General features: G+C 44.2%; 1 protein-coding gene across 7 annotated transcripts in view; it reads left to right on the top strand.

The window, feature by feature from the left end:
- The window catches only part of AP4E1 (adaptor related protein complex 4 subunit epsilon 1), a 36,388-nt gene that overhangs the window by 12,246 nt on the left and 6,646 nt on the right, over positions 1-17,496 (top strand). For 2 of the 7 annotated variants that reach the window (XM_039358757.1, XM_039358760.1), the window contains exons 12-21: positions 643-755; positions 858-976; positions 2,307-2,606; positions 5,236-5,350; positions 6,132-6,258; positions 7,665-7,926; positions 8,739-9,311; positions 9,417-9,601; positions 10,539-10,696; positions 11,659-12,609. In XM_039358757.1, coding sequence (XP_039214691.1) covers positions 643-755; positions 858-976; positions 2,307-2,606; positions 5,236-5,350; positions 6,132-6,258; positions 7,665-7,926; positions 8,739-9,311; positions 9,417-9,601; positions 10,539-10,696; positions 11,659-11,819 — 2,113 coding nt within the window. In that variant the 3' untranslated portion in view covers positions 11,820-12,609. Of the gene's footprint in view, positions 1-642; positions 756-857; positions 977-2,306; positions 2,607-5,235; positions 5,351-6,131; positions 6,259-7,664; positions 7,927-8,738; positions 9,312-9,416; positions 9,602-10,538; positions 10,697-11,658; positions 12,610-17,496 lie in introns of those variants that run through there. The other 5 variants (XM_039358758.1, XM_039358759.1, XM_039358761.1 and 2 more) reach the window with 4 other exon arrangements.

The raw sequence follows: 17,496 nt of genomic DNA, 5'->3' as shown, positions 1-17,496 counted from the left end.
ATTGCATCTAAAACTGAGTTGTTTTTTTTTTTAAAAAAAAAATAGGATCTGCCTTGCAGTCACCTAAAATTACCCAGGTTGATTGTATCAAGATCAAAATTTTGCTTCCGACTAAGTCACATTACATCAGAGCTGCACAATCTGGATCGTGCCTTTGAAACTGCATTCCTGACATCTGAAAATCATGGAAATCCTAGCAAATATATGTAGTCCTTACTGAACAAGCACAACTCGGATTGGCAACTTTGCCACTAAGCGAGACATCGTGTGACTTGTGATTTTACTGCTGGTTTTTCCATTGCTTTTCAGAAGCCAGCTGCGGTGCTTGCAAATGGCAGTTGTGATTGCAGGAAGACTGCGATGGTTAAATGTGGGAAAACCTGTCATAAAGTTACTTTTTTCAGTGTGGTTGTAACTGAACGGTGGCTAAACAGGACAGTCATTAAGCCAGGACGGCTTGTAATTGGTACAGACTTGTGTGAACGAACGCCTTGCTATCATTTCAGGTCCCTGAACGCTAATAAATGCTTCCCCCTCTTTGCGCGCAAGTTAACTTTAATAAAGACATTTATTATCTCTGTAAGACTCTGTAATAGAACACTTAGTGCTGTCTTGATGTCCTTTCCTTAATGTCGCTGACACATATGCTCCAAACAATGAATGGTTCATCCGGACGATGAATGCCGTGTTTTCTGTGGGAGGAGATAAAATGCATCCCGACGTTCTGAACAATTTCTTGAGACTTCTTGCGGAAGGTGAGCAAACTGGGTGAGAATAATGCAATCCTCTTATTAAATAATACTAATAAAAGAATAGCTATTTCCATGAATTAAAAAAAACAAGCCTCTTTTTCTTAGGCTTTGAAGATGAGAAGGAAGACGTTCAGCTGCGGTTTCACGCTGTCCAATCTTACCTGTCATTACTAGAGGACAAAAATGCAGTTTATCCGCAGAAATTTCTTCAAGTGATGAGTTGGGTAAGGAAAAAAACAAACAAAGATGAGACTATTTTAACATTAGTGAAATCTACGTATAGACAGATAATTAAACATTGGAGGACTGAATTGCAACTGTACACAAGTCCAGATGGATTTAGAATATTTTGGAGGAATTATTATGTATTATTGTTATTACTTAATATTATTGTTAGTCATCATAAGGATGACTCTCTTCATCGTGTGATTCAGTTGGAATTTTAGTTATGAGATCATTACCACTGCTTCATATAACTACTACCTAAAAAATTCAGTTTGGGTTCCAAAAATCCCAATTCTATGCATTGCTTGTTTTCATGTGCCTATATACATAACTCCCAACAAAAAAACCCTTCCTTTTCAGTTGCTCGGACATTACCCCTGAATTGTATCTGAAGGGAAGAAAGGAGACGAGAGAGAAAAGAGTAAAGGAGGGGAGAAGAGAGTAGGAAGGTTGGAGGAGAAGTGGGAAGAAAGGGGAGGAGAGTGGTGAAGGAAAGAGAAGAGGAGAGGAAGAAGAGAGAAGTAGGGAAGAGAAGAAAGGGAGAAAGAAGGTAGAGAAGAAGGAGTGTGGATACAGTGAAAGGGGAAATGGGCGACCAACACCAAAAGTCATGTGTATGTATTTATTTCATTTTATTAAAAGTATCTTATATATGAATGTAAAAAGAATGTATGTTAACATCTGATAAATATCACGATATATGAATGGGGGAGAGTTTAGAAAAATAAAAAATAATTTTGAAAAAACCTCCTTTTCAACATCAAATTTAAAACATTATTTTTATGACTTTCAATTAAGATCTTATTAAGTCCAATTTTGATACCAACAAAGCTAATTATCTGGTAGTAATAAGTGAATATTTTTTTAACTGCAAACGTTCTTTAGAAATTGGAAAAGGGTAAAAACACTTTTGGAAGGGGTTTCTGATTTTGCTCCTCTTTTTTCATTCTTTGATCATTCTTTTTTAAGTGTGAGGATAAATGTTCAGTATAAAGAATAGTTCATTATAAGGGACAACAAGATAAGAGTTGGAATGAGAACCAAGTGAAGATGAAAACCTTATTATTACTGAAATTTTGGCTTTAAAGGTCTCAAGTCCCTTCCTTTATGAAATATCTGTCTCACTGAACAACTGTTTAAGAAATATATTCTTCCTGAATATTTCTATTTCATGTGATAGCAAATGAATGTCATCAGTGTTGCTCTTATATTCAGTTTAACAGTTTCTTAAACTAGAGAAAATCCAAACTGGAATTTGCAATCTATGCTGTTAAAATGACTTTCTATTCATTGACTAATCGTGATATTTTAAATTTTTTTTCCTGACAGGTATTGGGAGAGTACAGTTACCTCCTGCAAAACGTGGATCCTGAAGTTGTTTTAGCAAGTCTGTATCGGATCCTTAAAAGCAACGCCACGTCTGAAACCAAAGCTTGGATCGTGGCTGCAATTTCTAAAACGGCTTCCCGTGCAACTGGTTCAAAGACGGTGGAGAAATTCCTCTTCGAATTCAGCGCATCCTTGGATACCAGCATGAGGCAGCAGGCGTTCGAGTTAAAATACCTTTACCAAAATAAGGAACTGATGAAGAGACTGTTTCCACTTGATGCGAGCTGTAAGAACGTTGTGGTGAGTCCTTGTTACTACAAGGTGCAATGGTACGTGAGAATGACTTTAGGGCAGACATGTCAAACATAAGGCTGGATGCAGCCGGATGCAGCCCGCGATGTGGTTTCATGTGGCCTGCGAAGCCATCCTGGAAACAGTGAGGGCACGGCCCCCGCTGCCTTGGCCCTGGCCCAGGCCGGCCGGGAGCCTATGTACAATTTTGTGGTGGCCATCTATGCTGAAACACATTCAGCCTTAGCTCCACAAGGCTGTCTGGAAACAGCGAGGAACCAACCCCTGCTGTGTCGCCCCCGCCCCCTGGGTGCATGCTGGGGAGGTGTCACCCTTTGTGAGAAATGAAGAAATGCACCATCGCCTGGAAGTAGCCAGCAAATGGCCCTCGCCTACATCACATATCTGGCTTGATGGGCTCTGGGGGAGGGGTTTTGGCAGGCTCTTCCAGTGGACCATGCCTTGGCACTTGCCCCGGTCCCACCCCCTTCTGCCAGAGACCCTCAGATCTGTCCCACTCCTGCCCAGGCCCCCACAGGCACCCTTGATGCAAATGATGTAGAATTGGCTATGCCCACCCAGTAGGCCACACCCACTCCAGCCATGCCCACGCAGTAGGCCACGCCCACCCTGGCCACACCTACCCGGCCCCCTGAGGACAACCGCAATGTTGATGCAGCCCTCAGTGAAATTGAGTTTGACACCCCTGCTTTAGGGGCAGTGGTCAGACAAAAGGCAACTGAGCCCACAATTGTTATTGGGCTGTGGCAAAGTCTCAGAAGGGACACCCCCCCATGTTTCTTAGACTAAAATGCAAGGGGGGGGGAAGAGAGAGATATCCTTTCAAATGTGCGGGGCTCTGTTAATTGTAACCTTACAATAAAGACAGAACATACCTATGTTGTGTAGACCAGTGGTTCTTAACCTTTTTGAACGAATCGCCCCCTTGAGCCAACGAGGAAGTTGTCATCGCCCCCCTCCCCCAACATAACCTCTCAATCACAACATAGGAAATAATTCTTTAATTTATGCAAACACTTGTTTTGTTTTCTTTAAAATTGTCATCAGGACATATCGATGCAAATAATTTATTTCCAATCTTTTCCCCATATCTCCCATATTCTGGCCAATGGCGCGCCACTGTATGGGTAGAGGCTGCTGCGCAACGCGCATGAAGATAAGCGATGCGTCTTCACGTATGTACAGCGTTCTGTACTGAAGCTAGCTGGAGGAACATTTGAAAACACAATTCAATCCACTAATAGCGAGCGATCTGATGATTTTGTACGACAGATATACAGCAGTTCACTGTATGAAAAAGTCTCAAAAGTGTCCCCAAAACTTCTCACTCCATCGCCCCCATATTGTCCCCTTTTCATTCCATCGCCCCCTGAAAAGTGAACTTGCCCCCTGGGGGGCAATATTACCCAGGTTAAGAACTACTGGTGTAGTGTATGTTTAAATGTGTGTTATGTATGTACTTGGAGAGCAAGCAACTCAATTTCCTTTTTAATGCGTGCCATTGTGCCCACAGGTAAAAAAAAATGACAACAAAGATTATCTAATCTAATCTAATGCGACATTTTCTTAAAAAATAATATTTTCAATAACGTGATAGTGCACTCTAAGCCAGTAATTTATTATCCGATGGGTTGTTTTATAACAGCTTTGGCTTTCTCATTTCTACAAAGTCACCTTTGTCCTTTTCTCTCCTTGTTTTAAACACTTTTGTCTACTTCAAACACTTCTATGTCAGGCTTCTTAGTAGGTATGGCTATAAATTTTGATTTTGCAGTCTAATCTAATAGTCCTGAGGGTATTGTCTGACTACGTTGACAATACAGGTAATCCTTGACTTACAGCAGACCTTTCAAAGTTACAATGGCAGTAAAACAAGTGTCTTATGACCATTTTTCACAGTTACCACCTTTCCAGCCTTCCCATGATCATGTGATCAAAATTCAGATGCTTGGCAACTGCTTCGTACTTATGACGGTTGCTGCGTCCTGGGATCACATGATCTCCTTTGGCGACTTTCCGACAAGCAAAGTCAACGGGGAAGACAGATTCACTTAACAATCGGGTTACTAACTTATCAACTACAATGACTCACTTAACAACGGAGCCGAGAAAGGCCGCAAAATGGGGCAAAATTCACTTAACAAATGTCTCGCTTAAACGACAGAAATTTCAGGCTCAGTTATTGTGTCGTAAGTCGAGGATAACCTGTATGTGCACCCTTGCTGCTTATTTCTTGAGAACTAAGCACTTCTTATGAAAGAGGAGGGCTGTGTTTTTGAAATTTGCTTTATAAATAAAAGATCCAGACGAGCCATTTTGCTTGGAAGAGTGCAGACTGTTCTGGACATTATTATTGTTTTCCATAATAATAAAACCGAATGTCTAGGCTTATGCACTTAGTTCAGTTCTTGCTGAGGACATCTGATTCCAATTAGCTTCTTACAAGAAGCTCAGTGTACCTTTATTCTGCCAGAGCTGCATGTTGTGAACGAGCGACAGGGATCTGGCATGTCTGTCAGTCTGCTGGAGGGGAAAAAAAAAAAAATCCAGAATGATGCTTCCTTTAAACATGTCTTAACCGAATAACCATCTTCGACCCATCTCTGATTCAATATAGGTGGATGCTTCATTGTCTTTCTTAGACGGTTTTGTGGCTGAAGGACTGGACCGGGGTGCGTTGCCATACAAACCTCATCACCAAAGACAGGAAGAGAAGCTGTCCCAGGAAAAAGGTGATTGCTTTCTAATAAATCAGTGGTTCTCAACCTATTTAATGCCGTGACCCCCAACCGGTTGTAAGTCGAGGACTACTCAACCGATCGTAAGTCGAGGACTACTCAACTGGTGCAGCCCCGTTTGCAGAAGGGGACTTTTGGCGGGCTCAGCAGGGCAGAGACAGCCTGGACAATTCCTATTGGCTTTGGAAAGCCAATAGAATTAGACTCTATTCAAGAAAGTCTATTCTATTGGCTTTCAAAAGCCAATAGAATAGAAGGGAGTAGCACAGCTAAGGAAAAGGGGGAAAAAATGGCAGACTGCGTTGTTTGGAGACCCCTGTGAAATGGTCGTTCGACCCCAAAAGGGGTCCCGACCCACAGGTTGAGAACCACTGTAATAAATGAAGATCATGTATTGCTTCCTAACTAATTCCTAATTGTTTCCTAACGGAACGATTAAGCAGTGGAACAGAAGTTGCCTTCAGAAGTTGTGGGTGCTTCCTCACTGGAGGTTTTTTTAAGAAGAGAATGGACGGACACTTGTCTGAAATGGGGTAGGTCCTCCTGCTTGAGCAGGGGTTGGACTAGAAGACCTCCAAAGTCCCTTCCAGCTGTATTCTGGTTGATTGATTGCTTAACTCAGTGATGGCGAACCTTTTAGAGACCGAGTGCCCAAACTGCAACCCAAAGGCCACATATGCATCGTCGGGTGCCGGGTGGGCGTGGTCCATTGGGTGGGCGTGGCTGCGGTGGTAACCCTGGCCTTGAAGTTGATGCTTGTTATTTCTCTTTGCAGCTTTGAACTTTGAACCCTACGGGGACTCCTTTTCTCGGAGCTTCCCTGCATCCAGAATTACCGGCAGGCTATCTCCAACCGGACTTTCTCTGGGCTCGGATAATAGTGTGGAGACAGGACAGAAAGAGTAAGTGTCTTCGTCTCTTCAGCAAGGACTTTAAAACGCAGCCTGCCCTCCGTTCATACCTTGCTACACAACGGTTTGACCAACAAAACAGTAACTTCTGTCAGAGTCAGGGGAAAGGTAATACTCAATTCTGAAGCGAGTGGGAGACCGACCAGGTTCTTGACGTGCCTTGATGACACCTTTCCAATACAAAAGGTGGAAGGGACAACTAGAAGGACATCTATACTGGACTTCATTCTTACTTACAGGGTTGAACTGGTTGAGGGAATGGAAGCTATAGGAACTTTGGGGAAAACAGTGAGAATGATTAATTAGTGGAACAGCTCGCTTCCTGGACTTGTGAGTGGTCCATCACGGAAGTTTCTCAAGGAAAGATTGGACAGCCTTAGTGTCAAGGTTCCGACTAATGAAGCACTTCAAAGAACTTTCAGGCATGTTTCCTAAAGTCTTTATTACAGAGCTACAAATTGCCGGTCACCATCATGGACGTTTTGATGCCAGAATCTGACTTCCTCTTGCTGGCATCAATACTGTATATTCTTGCTTTGACACTTTGTCTGGTAAAAGATCCCCTGCCTTGGGCAGGAAGTTGAACAGAACAGAATAACAGAGTTGGAAGGAACCTTGGAGGTCTTCTAGCCCAACCTCTGCTCAAGCAGGACACCCTATATCGTTTTAGACAAGTGGCCGTCCAGTTTCTTCTTAAAAGCCTCCAATGATGGAGCAGCCACAACTTCTGAAGGCAAGCCCTTCCACTGGTTCATTGTTCTTACTATCCGGAAGTTTCTCCTTAGTTCTAGGTTGCTTCTCTCCTCGATTAGTTTTCATCCATTGCTTCTTGTCCTGCCTTCAGGGGCTTTGGAAAATAGATTGACCCCCCTCTTCTTTGCGGCAGACCTTCAGATATTGGAACACTTGCTCTCATGTCACCCCTAATTCTTATTTTCACTAACTAGACATACCGAATTCCTGCAACCGTTCTTCGTATGTTTTAGCCTAAGCCTCTTGCTCTTGTCTTTCCAGAGTCTCAACATCCTTTTTTATATTGCGTTGACCAAAATTGGATGCAGCATTCCATACTCGGAATGCTGCACCCAGTTTTGGTCAACGCAGTATAAAAATATTGGCGGTCTTCTTGTCAGACTAGAGCAGGGATCCCCAACCCCCGGTCCATGGACTGGTACCGGGCCGCGGCAGGCCAGCAACCGGTCTGCACAAACAAGCAAAGCCCCATCCGCAAGATGCAGGCAACACACAAAACCACACACCCTCTGGTCCGTGGAAAAACCTCTCTCCACGGAACCGGTCCCTGGTGCCCCAAACGTTGGGGACCGCTGGACTAGAAGCCCTGAAAGGTCCCTTCCAGCCCTAGGATTCTATGATTCTAACCACTATCACCTCTTTAGGAACAACAGCCTGAAGCTTGAGGGCGTAAAGAAATTGTGGAGCAAAGAAGGCTACCTCCCCCAGAAGAAAAGCCCAGAAGAACGAGAAGAGATAACCACCGAGGCTGCTCTTCAGGGCGGCCCATCAGTAGAGACGGTGGCCGGCACTTTCCCACTGCAACCTAAGGAAGAAACGACAGAGGTCGCAGAACGGACCAATGAGAAGCAGCGGCTGGCTTCAGCACTCTTTGTCGGGCTAGGGTCACAAAGCAGCACCAATCTGGTAGGATGGCTCAGTTGTTGTTATTTATTCATTTTTATCCTGCCTTCATTACTTTTATAAACAAATACTTGTTTATAAATAAATATAAGTGATACTCCGTCCTGTTTTCATCCTTGGGCTAAGAAAGAGGGACTGTCCAGCCAACTTTCATAGGTAAAGAGGGACTAGAACTCCCAGACTCCTGGTGATTGACCCAAGGTCACCCAGCTGGCTTTCATGGCTAAGATGGGGCTAGAACTCCCAGGCTCATAGTGGATTGGCCCAAAGTCACCCAGTTGGCTTTCACGTTAAGGCGGGACTAGAAATCCCAGACTCCTAGTGATTGGCCCAGCCAGTTTAATGCCTAAGGGGAAACTATAACTCACAGTCTCCTGGTGATTGGCTCAAAGTAACCCAGCTGGCTTTTATGGGTAAGGCAGGAACTCACAGTCTCCCACTTTCTAGACTGGCACCTTAACCATTAGACCAGGGGTAAGCAACTTTGGCTCTTTTATGATTCGTGGACTTCAACTCCCAGAATTCCTGAGCCAGCATGGCTCAGCTTGGAAACCTTTCCCTTTCCCCTCAGCGTGGCTGGCTCAGGAATTCTGGGAGTCGAAGTCCACGAGTCATAAAAGAGCCAAGGTTGCCTACCCCTGCGCTAGACCAAACCGGCTCTAAATTGAAGCTTAATGTGCATGGTACATTTTTAGGATTCCCTCCCACCTCTCCCCTTCTTAGCTCCTGTTGCTTTGGTTGAGATGGTCCATTCCAACTTCCGCTTTCATTTTAATCCTGCTTTCCTATCTCACTTTCTTTCCTTTCTTTTTAAGATGGGCAAGGCAGACTCCACAGCCCAGAAGTTTACAAGGAAATTGAAAATGAACGAAGCCTTCCCTAATGAGAGCTCATTGCCTATGGAAAGCTCAACCACCACTTCCTTATTTCCGGAAGCGTTAACTGAAAAGAAGGACCTTTTTCTAAACAATGGACATCTCAAATTCAGGAAAGCTTCCCTAAATTCTGCTGAAATGCCGGAATACAAAACGGTGCTGGATCGCTCCCATTCGTTGCCGGAAGGTGAGTTGAATGAAAAGTCGCTGGATCACCAGTTTTCGCCATCTTCTTTATTTACCCACGGTCACATGGACGTTTTTCATCCTTCCCCAAGTTCTCCCACTAAAATTCGAAAGCAACTTTTGCAGCTAACTCCTCGGCTACCAGAAGAAGCAAGCCAGCATCCTCATTCCGACATTTCAGAACTCTGCAGCAACGAATCCCTGCTTGTGTATTTTTCTAAGGTCTGGAAAGAGGACTGTTTTCTGGTTTTTTTATTTCTCGCCAATAAAAGCCCTTCCGTTCTGAAAGACGTAAGGCTGGAATTCCAGCACTCGGAACATTTTAAGGTAACCCTTTTAGCACCATTTCTGCTGTCGTGCTGGCTTGGTGGTGATCCCACGAAGCATCTTTAACCCGTAGTTTTTTTCTTCTTTTCTTCTTTTATATTGAAGATGGTGGACGGTCTTGACTGCCCACTTGCTGTGATAGAAAATAAGAATATAGAAAGCTTCCAGATGTATGTAGAGATGGAGAAACCCTGTTCTTCAGGAAAAATCTTTGGTTGCATCAGTTATCCATTAGAATTGGAGGTCCATCTCAGATTTTCTCTCTCTTTAGAGCTGTTGGATTTTATTAGGTAATTACTGTATATAAAATAATTTCCTTAATACATGTGAAATGTAAACTAGAGCTAATTAAATTTAGTTAACTTGGTAAGCTTCTCTCCCACAGTTAGGTCTCTTTCTCCGTTTTTCCTCATCTTCTCCTCCTTGTCCTAGGTCAGGGGTGTCAAACTCAATTTCACTGAGGGCCGCATCAGCATTGTGGTTGCCCTGGGCGGGGATGGGGGGGGCAGAGTGGGTGCAGCCCACTGGGTGGGCATGGATGGAGTGGGTGTGGCCTACTGGGTGGGTGTGGACAGTTCCACATCATTCGCATCAAGGGTGCCTATGGGGGGGGCCTGGGCAGGAGTGGGACAGATCTGAGGGTCTCTGGCGGAAGGGGGGGGAACCGGGGCAAGTGCCAAGGCATGGTCCACCGGGGCAAATGCCAAAATGGCCACCACAAAATTGTACTTTGGCTCCCGGCTGGCCTGGGCCAAGGCAGCAGGGGCCGTTCCCTCACTGTTTCCAGGATGGCTTCGCGGGCCACATGAAACCACTTCGCGGGCCACATCCGGCCCCCAAGGCCTTGTGTTTGACATGTCTGCCCTAGGTTTTTTAGTATTGGAAAACTGAATGCTTCCAAGATCGGTAGACAAAGAGGGATCTATCAAGACTGAACAGGCAACTTGTAACCGGCACATCTATATATTTTGGCTACTTCAATAGCAAAGCATACTTGTAGGATAGTGGGGGGATTTCAGTCTGAGCCCCTCTTAATGATTATTCCAATATCAGTTTTTCATGAAATCTTTCTTAGCTTGGCTGTCTTGGCTGCATGCCCTTTGAAAATCCACCCCAATGGATGGAAAGGCTGACTTTTAAAAATGCATGGTAGATTAATTAAACGAAGTAGAATTGTTATCGTTGCCCATTCCTTTAGACTTTTTTTTCCTTCATTGCTATCGGCAGACCAATGAAGATGAGCACGGATGAATATGGAAAACTGTGGCTCTCCATTTCAAATGAAGTCAAACAAAATCTAAAGGTGGCACCATCTCAAGGTACCCTGTCCATGATGCTAGACATCCTTCAGCAAAAACTGAAGCTACATATTGTTGATATCATAGGTACGTAACTTAAAATTGTTTCAGATTCATGACATCTATCTATGACCCTGAAATTCTGGCCTAGTGCCAGTAGCTTAAACCACATTTTCCCAAAATTGGAATGACTTGGCTGTTAACTGAGGTGAAGCTACTTCTCTGAAGCAATTGGAAACCATTTGGGTTTTTCTCAGAAATTTGCATCGCCTTTCAGAGTTTCAAGAACATGGAGATACCCGCAGGATGTCTATAGTTATTTTCCGCTTCCCCCAAATGCCCAGTGTTGGGAAAATGTTCAATAATTGTGCATGTCTCTCCCTTTTCTACATCCAAACTGAAACCTCAGGGAGTGGTGGTTGAACAGGAACCAGAACCAGCTGTTTCCTCAGATATTAGAGAAAAGAAAAGGGTATTTGGGGAAATGAGTATTTTAACCAGCCTCAGCTAGCAGTATTCATAAAGCGTAATATTGTAGCTAGGATCCCAAAAAACAAAACAAAAATTGCACAATCCTTGCCCCCCCCCAACTTTGAGGCAGAAAGTCAACTCCCAGAATTCCTGAGCCAGCATAGCATAGCTGGCTCAGGAATTCTGGGAGTTGAAGTCCATGAGTCATAAAAGAGCCGAGGTTGCCTACCCCTGCCATAGGCAATCTGTGACATTTTCTCTTTGAATAATAAACCCACATGTGTCACAGTGGTTGTGCCTTAAAAGGACCCGGTGTAGGAGAAGAGCAGGCAGAGATGGGGTGGAGTTAAGCGCACCATCAGCTTAGAATTGTTATGTGGCCACAAACAGTTTTAAGTCCAAGTCCTCTCGAATTCTGTTGACTGTTATCCAGTGCCAATTTAATATTAAACTTTAGTTGTCTAGATTCTTGGATATAGGCTCGAGGGATAAATCTTCTGAACTGCAATTTCATGTATGGTCCTGATCCTTTGTGCCTGAGACCTGGATATTAAGAACTTTCCAAATGCCTTCTTTAGGAAATGAGGGAATAGCCACTTGTCGACTGCTTCCATCAACCCCGTGTCTTCTCCACTGCCGGCTCCATGCTGGAAAATTAGCCTTGTGGTTCAGATCACCTTGCTCTGCTCTACCAGACTGTTTACTTTATCAGTGTCAGAAGGTGATAGAAGAATCCTGAAAACCACACAGTCTCCTTTTTGGATTGATAGGAAGGAAGGGTGTGATTGTACACAGGGGTTTACCACACCCAACTTCTGTTCTACATGGAGTGGAGATGTGCCTTGGCATCAGCGTGGCTCTCCTTCCAGTGGGAGGAGAAAACCCATCACAATCAGCCTGACGTTGAGAAGACAGTAAGGTACGGGTAGCTGAACGAGACATGTTATGCAAGGCCCGTATTTTCTATTAATGTATTTGTATAACTCACAGGGGACTAGCAGTCGGATCAGTTACTTGAATTACTCAATCACTATGCTCCCTAGTGCAGAGAACGGTCTTAACTTCTGTTTACTTTTCTGAAGCTCTTGAAGTGGCTTCTTAAGCACTTACAGAAACAATCTGCGGATCACGAAAATGCAGTTCATCAATGCATCATGGCTGGGTCATGGCACGGTGAAAAATTCTTGGCTTGGCAGCAGTCACCGTTGACTGTACCTCAACAGAGACATCGGAATTATGGGGTCTGTCTTCAGTGTTTTGATCATATGGATATATAGTAGGATGACTAGGGGTTTTTGTGTGTGTGTGTGAGAGAGAGAGATCAAGGAAGTACCTTTTGCAAAGACAGCTTTAGATGGGCGGTGTGATTCTAGGTGTGCAATACAGAGTTTCGACAATTTTTGCGTGAACTTCCAGATCTTTTGACTTGGTGAGCTGTCCCTCCTCATCTTCCTACTACCTTTGGCCATGTGAAAATGTAAAAGATTTTTTTTTAAATAATAAATAAATAACTTAAGGTGGCAAACATATTTAATATTCCTTCCTCCTTCAGTTTTCTCTACAAGAACAACCCTATGAGGTGGGTTGGGCCAAGAGAAAGAGTGACTGGCCCAAAGTCACCCAGTGGGCTAAGGCGGGACTAGAACTCACCCTCTCCTGGTGTTTGGCCCAAAGTCACCCAGCTGACTTTCATGCGTAAAGCAGGACTAGAATTCAGTCTTCTGGTTTCTAGCCTGATGTCTTAAAAGTATATGCAGCCAAGTATTGATCTAATAGTATCTTTTTAGCAACTTTCTTGATCAGTGGGGAAGTTAAATAGAAACACATATATCTTAGCCCAGTGTTTCTCAACCTGGCCAACTTTAAGATGGGTTGCACTTCAACTCCCAGAATTCCCCAGCCAGCAATGTTGAGTTGAAGTCCCTATATCTTCTAGTTCAGTGGTTCTCAACCTTTTTAATGCCGCGACCCCCAACCGGTCGTAAGTCAAGGACTACTCAACTGGTGCAGCACCGTTTGCAGAATGGGACTTTTGGCGGGCTCAGCAGGGCAGAGACAGCCTGGACAATTCCTATTGGCTTTTGAAAGCCAATAGAATTAGACTCTATTCAAGAGAGTCTATTCTATTGGCTTTCAAAAGCCAATAGAATAAAAGGGAGTAGCACAGCTAAGGAAAAGGGGGAAAAAATGGCGGACTGCGTTGTTTGGCGACCCCCGTGAAATGGTCGTTCGACCCCAAATGGGGTCCCGACCCACAGGTTGAGAACCACTGATCTAGTTGCAAAACATGAGGAACACTAGGTGTATAAGTTTGGGTTTCCCCCCCCCCTTATCTTATGCCAGTGACGGCAAACCTTTTAGAGACCGAGTGCCCAAATCCCCCCGTCCCCCGCCACACCGTCTCCGCCCCGCGGCCACCCACCGCCTCCATGGCCTGCTGTAGATCGCCCAGGTGGCCCAGCAGCACCATGGTGGCCACGCCCCGCAGCATCATCTGCACGTGATGGGGCGTGAGGGCGGAGTCTTGTCCCTGCTGCCCGGCTGCCATGTCCTTGGCTGCGCTGTTCCGCGTGGGCCGCACCTGGGAGCGGCTCTCCTGCAGGGGGGGCTGCTGGTGAGGAAGGGACCACAGGGGGAGGCAGGGCTGGAGTGACGGCACACGTGCCCAGAGAGAGGACTCTGAGTGCCGCCTCTGGCACGCGTGCCATAGGTTCTCCACCACTGTCTTATGCCCTTCACTTCTTTTGCTTACCATTTCTTAGTTCCGGCAGAATGACGGCTTAGTTCTGAAAATGACGGCTATGTATATGTAGGTGTAATTAATGGATAGGCTGCGTTGCTAAGTAGATCGCAAGGCATCAAGAGAGAAAATAGAAACATCCTTTGTGAACGGCACACAGTTCTGATTGTAAAACATCGGCTCTTTCAAAGTTCGCCAATCTTCTTACTTAAGAAAGTACAGTGCAATTAACTAACAAAAGGGGTTGAATTTTTTTTTTTTTTTTGTCTTCCTGATTTTTCAGTGTTGTCACAAAGGAATGACAATGAATTAAAGAAATGTATTAAATCAGAGTTCTCCCAGCCATGCAACTTTAGGACGTGTGGGCTTCAACTCTGGCTGGCTGGGGAATTCTGGGAGTTGACATCCACAAGTCTTAAAAGTTGCCAAGGTGGAAGACCCCTGTATCAAATTATCTACAGAGACTGTTGTACGATCGTATTTAAGCCTTACAGGTTAAAAATAAGAACTTAGAGCAGTGTTTCTCAACCTTGACAATTTTAAGGCATGTGGACTTCAACTCCCAGAATTCCACAGCTAGCCAGAGTTTAAGCCCACACGTCCTGGCTGTGGAATTCTGGGAGTTGAAGTCCACATGCCTTAAAATTGTCAAAGTTGAGAAACACTGACTTAGAGGTTGAAAAAGCTAATACATTTGAAATATTATTTCTATATGACTGTTCCTGGTATATTATAGGATTTATCCTAACAGTTTAGGAAAGCTATAATTTCAAGTCTATGCAGTTTTTAACCACTGTCATCAAATGAGGCTTAAGTGGAGAGCTTCTGGCCTTCCAGATCTTACTCAGCTACAACTCTTAGCATTCTTCGCTACTATTTGCAGTTGTAGCCGAGCCATATTTGGAGGCTGAGAAGCTCGCTACTCATCTCCTTATAACAAAGATTCATCCATCTGCACACTGCAGATCCTGTTGTCCATTTTTTTCCCAAATGCTTATTGTCCTACTTCTGTCAAGTATCTAGATCTTAACCAAAGCTGGGTGGGACTTACTGGGTTTTCCTTAATTGTACCCCATCTACTTTTTATTTTCAAACTGTCTGCAGAAATGGTTTCTTTCTGTTCTTATTATCAGGTAACTTAAACCAATTGCAATGTAATAAATTATCCTGCTGCACCAAACAACTGTTGTGCATCGGTCACTGGGCCATTTATAATACCAAAGGACTGTTGTGTAATGCAAAACTTAGGCATGCTGCAATGAGCATTATATGCTACCCAACTGGCCTAAACTTGCAGTGCCTGTATCTACTGAAGAGGGCCATAAGGAATAATCAAAATATCTCAGTTTGGAAAACGAAGTCTTATTAGTTATGTCATTCTCAATGACTAGGTGTGACAGACTGACGATCTTTGTTCTTGGATAAAATGCAATGCTGTATTCTGCCTCATTCTAACCATGAGTTGAATAGGGCCATAATTTCTCCAGATGTCGAAAAACCACATGGAGGCCTGGTGGCTCAGAGGTAATAGTAATAGTGGTAAAGGGACCTTTGAGGTCATCTAGTCCAACCCCCTGCTCAGGCAGGAAACCCTACACCAGCGGTTCTCAACGTTTGTGTGACGGCGACCCCCGTCACACAAACGTTATGCGCATGCGCGGCGCTGCCCCCATGCGTGGCGCGGCCCCCAGAGGGGAGAAAATGGCGGATTGCCGCCTTTGGCGACCCCCGAAAAATGGTCGATCGACCCCAAATGGGGTCGCGACCCATAGGTTGAGAACCGCTGCCCTACACCATTTTGGACAAATGGCCGTCCAGTCTCTTCTTAAAAACTTCCAGTGTTGGCGCATTCACCGCTTCTGGAGGCAGGCTGTTCCACTGATTAATTGTTCTCACTGTCAGGAAGTTTAAAAGACACCAGCGGTTTGAGTCCTAACAGCGCATGATGGAGTGAGCTCCCGTCACTTGCCTCAGCTCCTGCCATTCGAAAGCATGTACATGCAAGTAGATAAATCGGTACCACTTCAGTGGGAAGGGAACAGTGCTCCATGTTTCACCGGACACTCTGTGCTGCAGTATGATGTCATGCTTGGCCATATGACTGCGGAAACATCTTCGGACAGTGTTGCTTCAAAGGCTTGGAAACGGAGATGAGCGCTCCTCTAAAGTTGGATACAGCCAGTGGAGTGAAACCCGCAAGGACTCCTTACCAGAAATCGCATAGCAGTCACAGTCCCGCTGTTTCCGGAGGGCATCAAACAGCAGAAGACAGACGTGAACGAGAGGGATTAAAGTTATAACAGCAACAAACAGAATCCCAGAGGAGACACATCCTTTCATCACAAATCGTTTAATGCATAATTTATGGTAAGGAAACACTATATCTGACTCAACACACTATAGATATTGTGGAACCGATGGTTTTACACGGTAACCCCACCAATATAAAAGTAAACACATTGAACATTACAGTGTAGAACCAGTCTGGGAAATTACATAAATACTCCTCCATATGTTTAAGGCTACTCAAGTCTCATATAAATATAAACGGCAAGACATTTGACTCCTTAGAAAAATAGTCCCAAGTTGGAATACCAATATGTGCAAGAGGTAACACGCCTGCCTGGCTGAAAATAATTGGATGGGTCTGGCCACAGTGAGTAACTCAAAGCATTTGGCTCCACAGTTAGTAGATATGGGTAACTGGGCAATTTCCAGAGAAGATGCTTGTACATTCAAAAAATAGGATGCTAACTTTCCATTTGATAAAGACAAACTCTTTACTAGTCTGAAAGAAGGCAGAATTAGACTCAGTTTTCAACCAGGTTGGTTATTAAATTGTGCTTTAAGCTATCTTGTGTCCTATGTGGGTATAATGGCTACATTGACACAAAGGATTAAGCCAGCATTGTGCAAAAACATGGTTTGCCAAGAACAGATACGGCAACCTGATTAACTCCTGTTAAGTCCCTTTCTGTAAAATGAAGCAGTTAAATGGGCTGCAGTCACCATGCAATTACAGCATTCGCTGTCGTGAATAATGTAACTGCACGAAATTGCATTTCCTGCAATTACACAATATTCACACACCTGCTGTCGTGCAATTAACAGTATTCACCAGGTGAAATGGGAAAACAGGTAGTCCTCGACTTATGACAGTTCATTTAGTGACCGTTCAAAGTTACAACGGCATTGAAAAAAGGGACTTGTGATCATTCTTCACAGTGATCGAAATTCAGATGCTTGGCAGCTGGTTCGTATTTATGATGGTTGCTGTGTCCCGGGGGGTGTGTGTCTTGTGAACCTTGTGACAAGCAAAGTCAGTGAGGAAGACAGATTCACTTAGCAACCGGGGTTTAGTAAATTACCAATTGCAGTGATTCACTTGACAACTGTGGCAAGAAAGGATGTAAAATGGGGCAAAACTCACTTAACCAAAGAAATTTTGAGCTCCAATTGTGGTTGTTAAGTTGAGGACTACCTGTATAACCTCTCATTTGTATGGCATGGTCTTGTAGGCTTAACTCACAATTGCTACTCTACAAATACTCTACATTTTCTTTTGCTAAAAACGTACTTATTTGCAGGCCAGACCCACTGAGCTTTAATAGATTAATTTGGGAGTCATCAACAAGATTGAAAAATCCCCATGTATGTTGTCCAAGAGCAGGGGTAG

The sequence above is a fragment of the Crotalus tigris genome, unplaced genomic scaffold (assembly GCF_016545835.1).
Source record: "Crotalus tigris isolate CLP2741 ecotype Arizona unplaced genomic scaffold, ASM1654583v1 scf7180000019068.10715455, whole genome shotgun sequence".
In the NCBI taxonomy this organism is placed as follows: Eukaryota; Metazoa; Chordata; class Lepidosauria; order Squamata; family Viperidae; genus Crotalus; species Crotalus tigris.
This window is presented reverse-complemented; position numbering and strand designations above follow the sequence as displayed.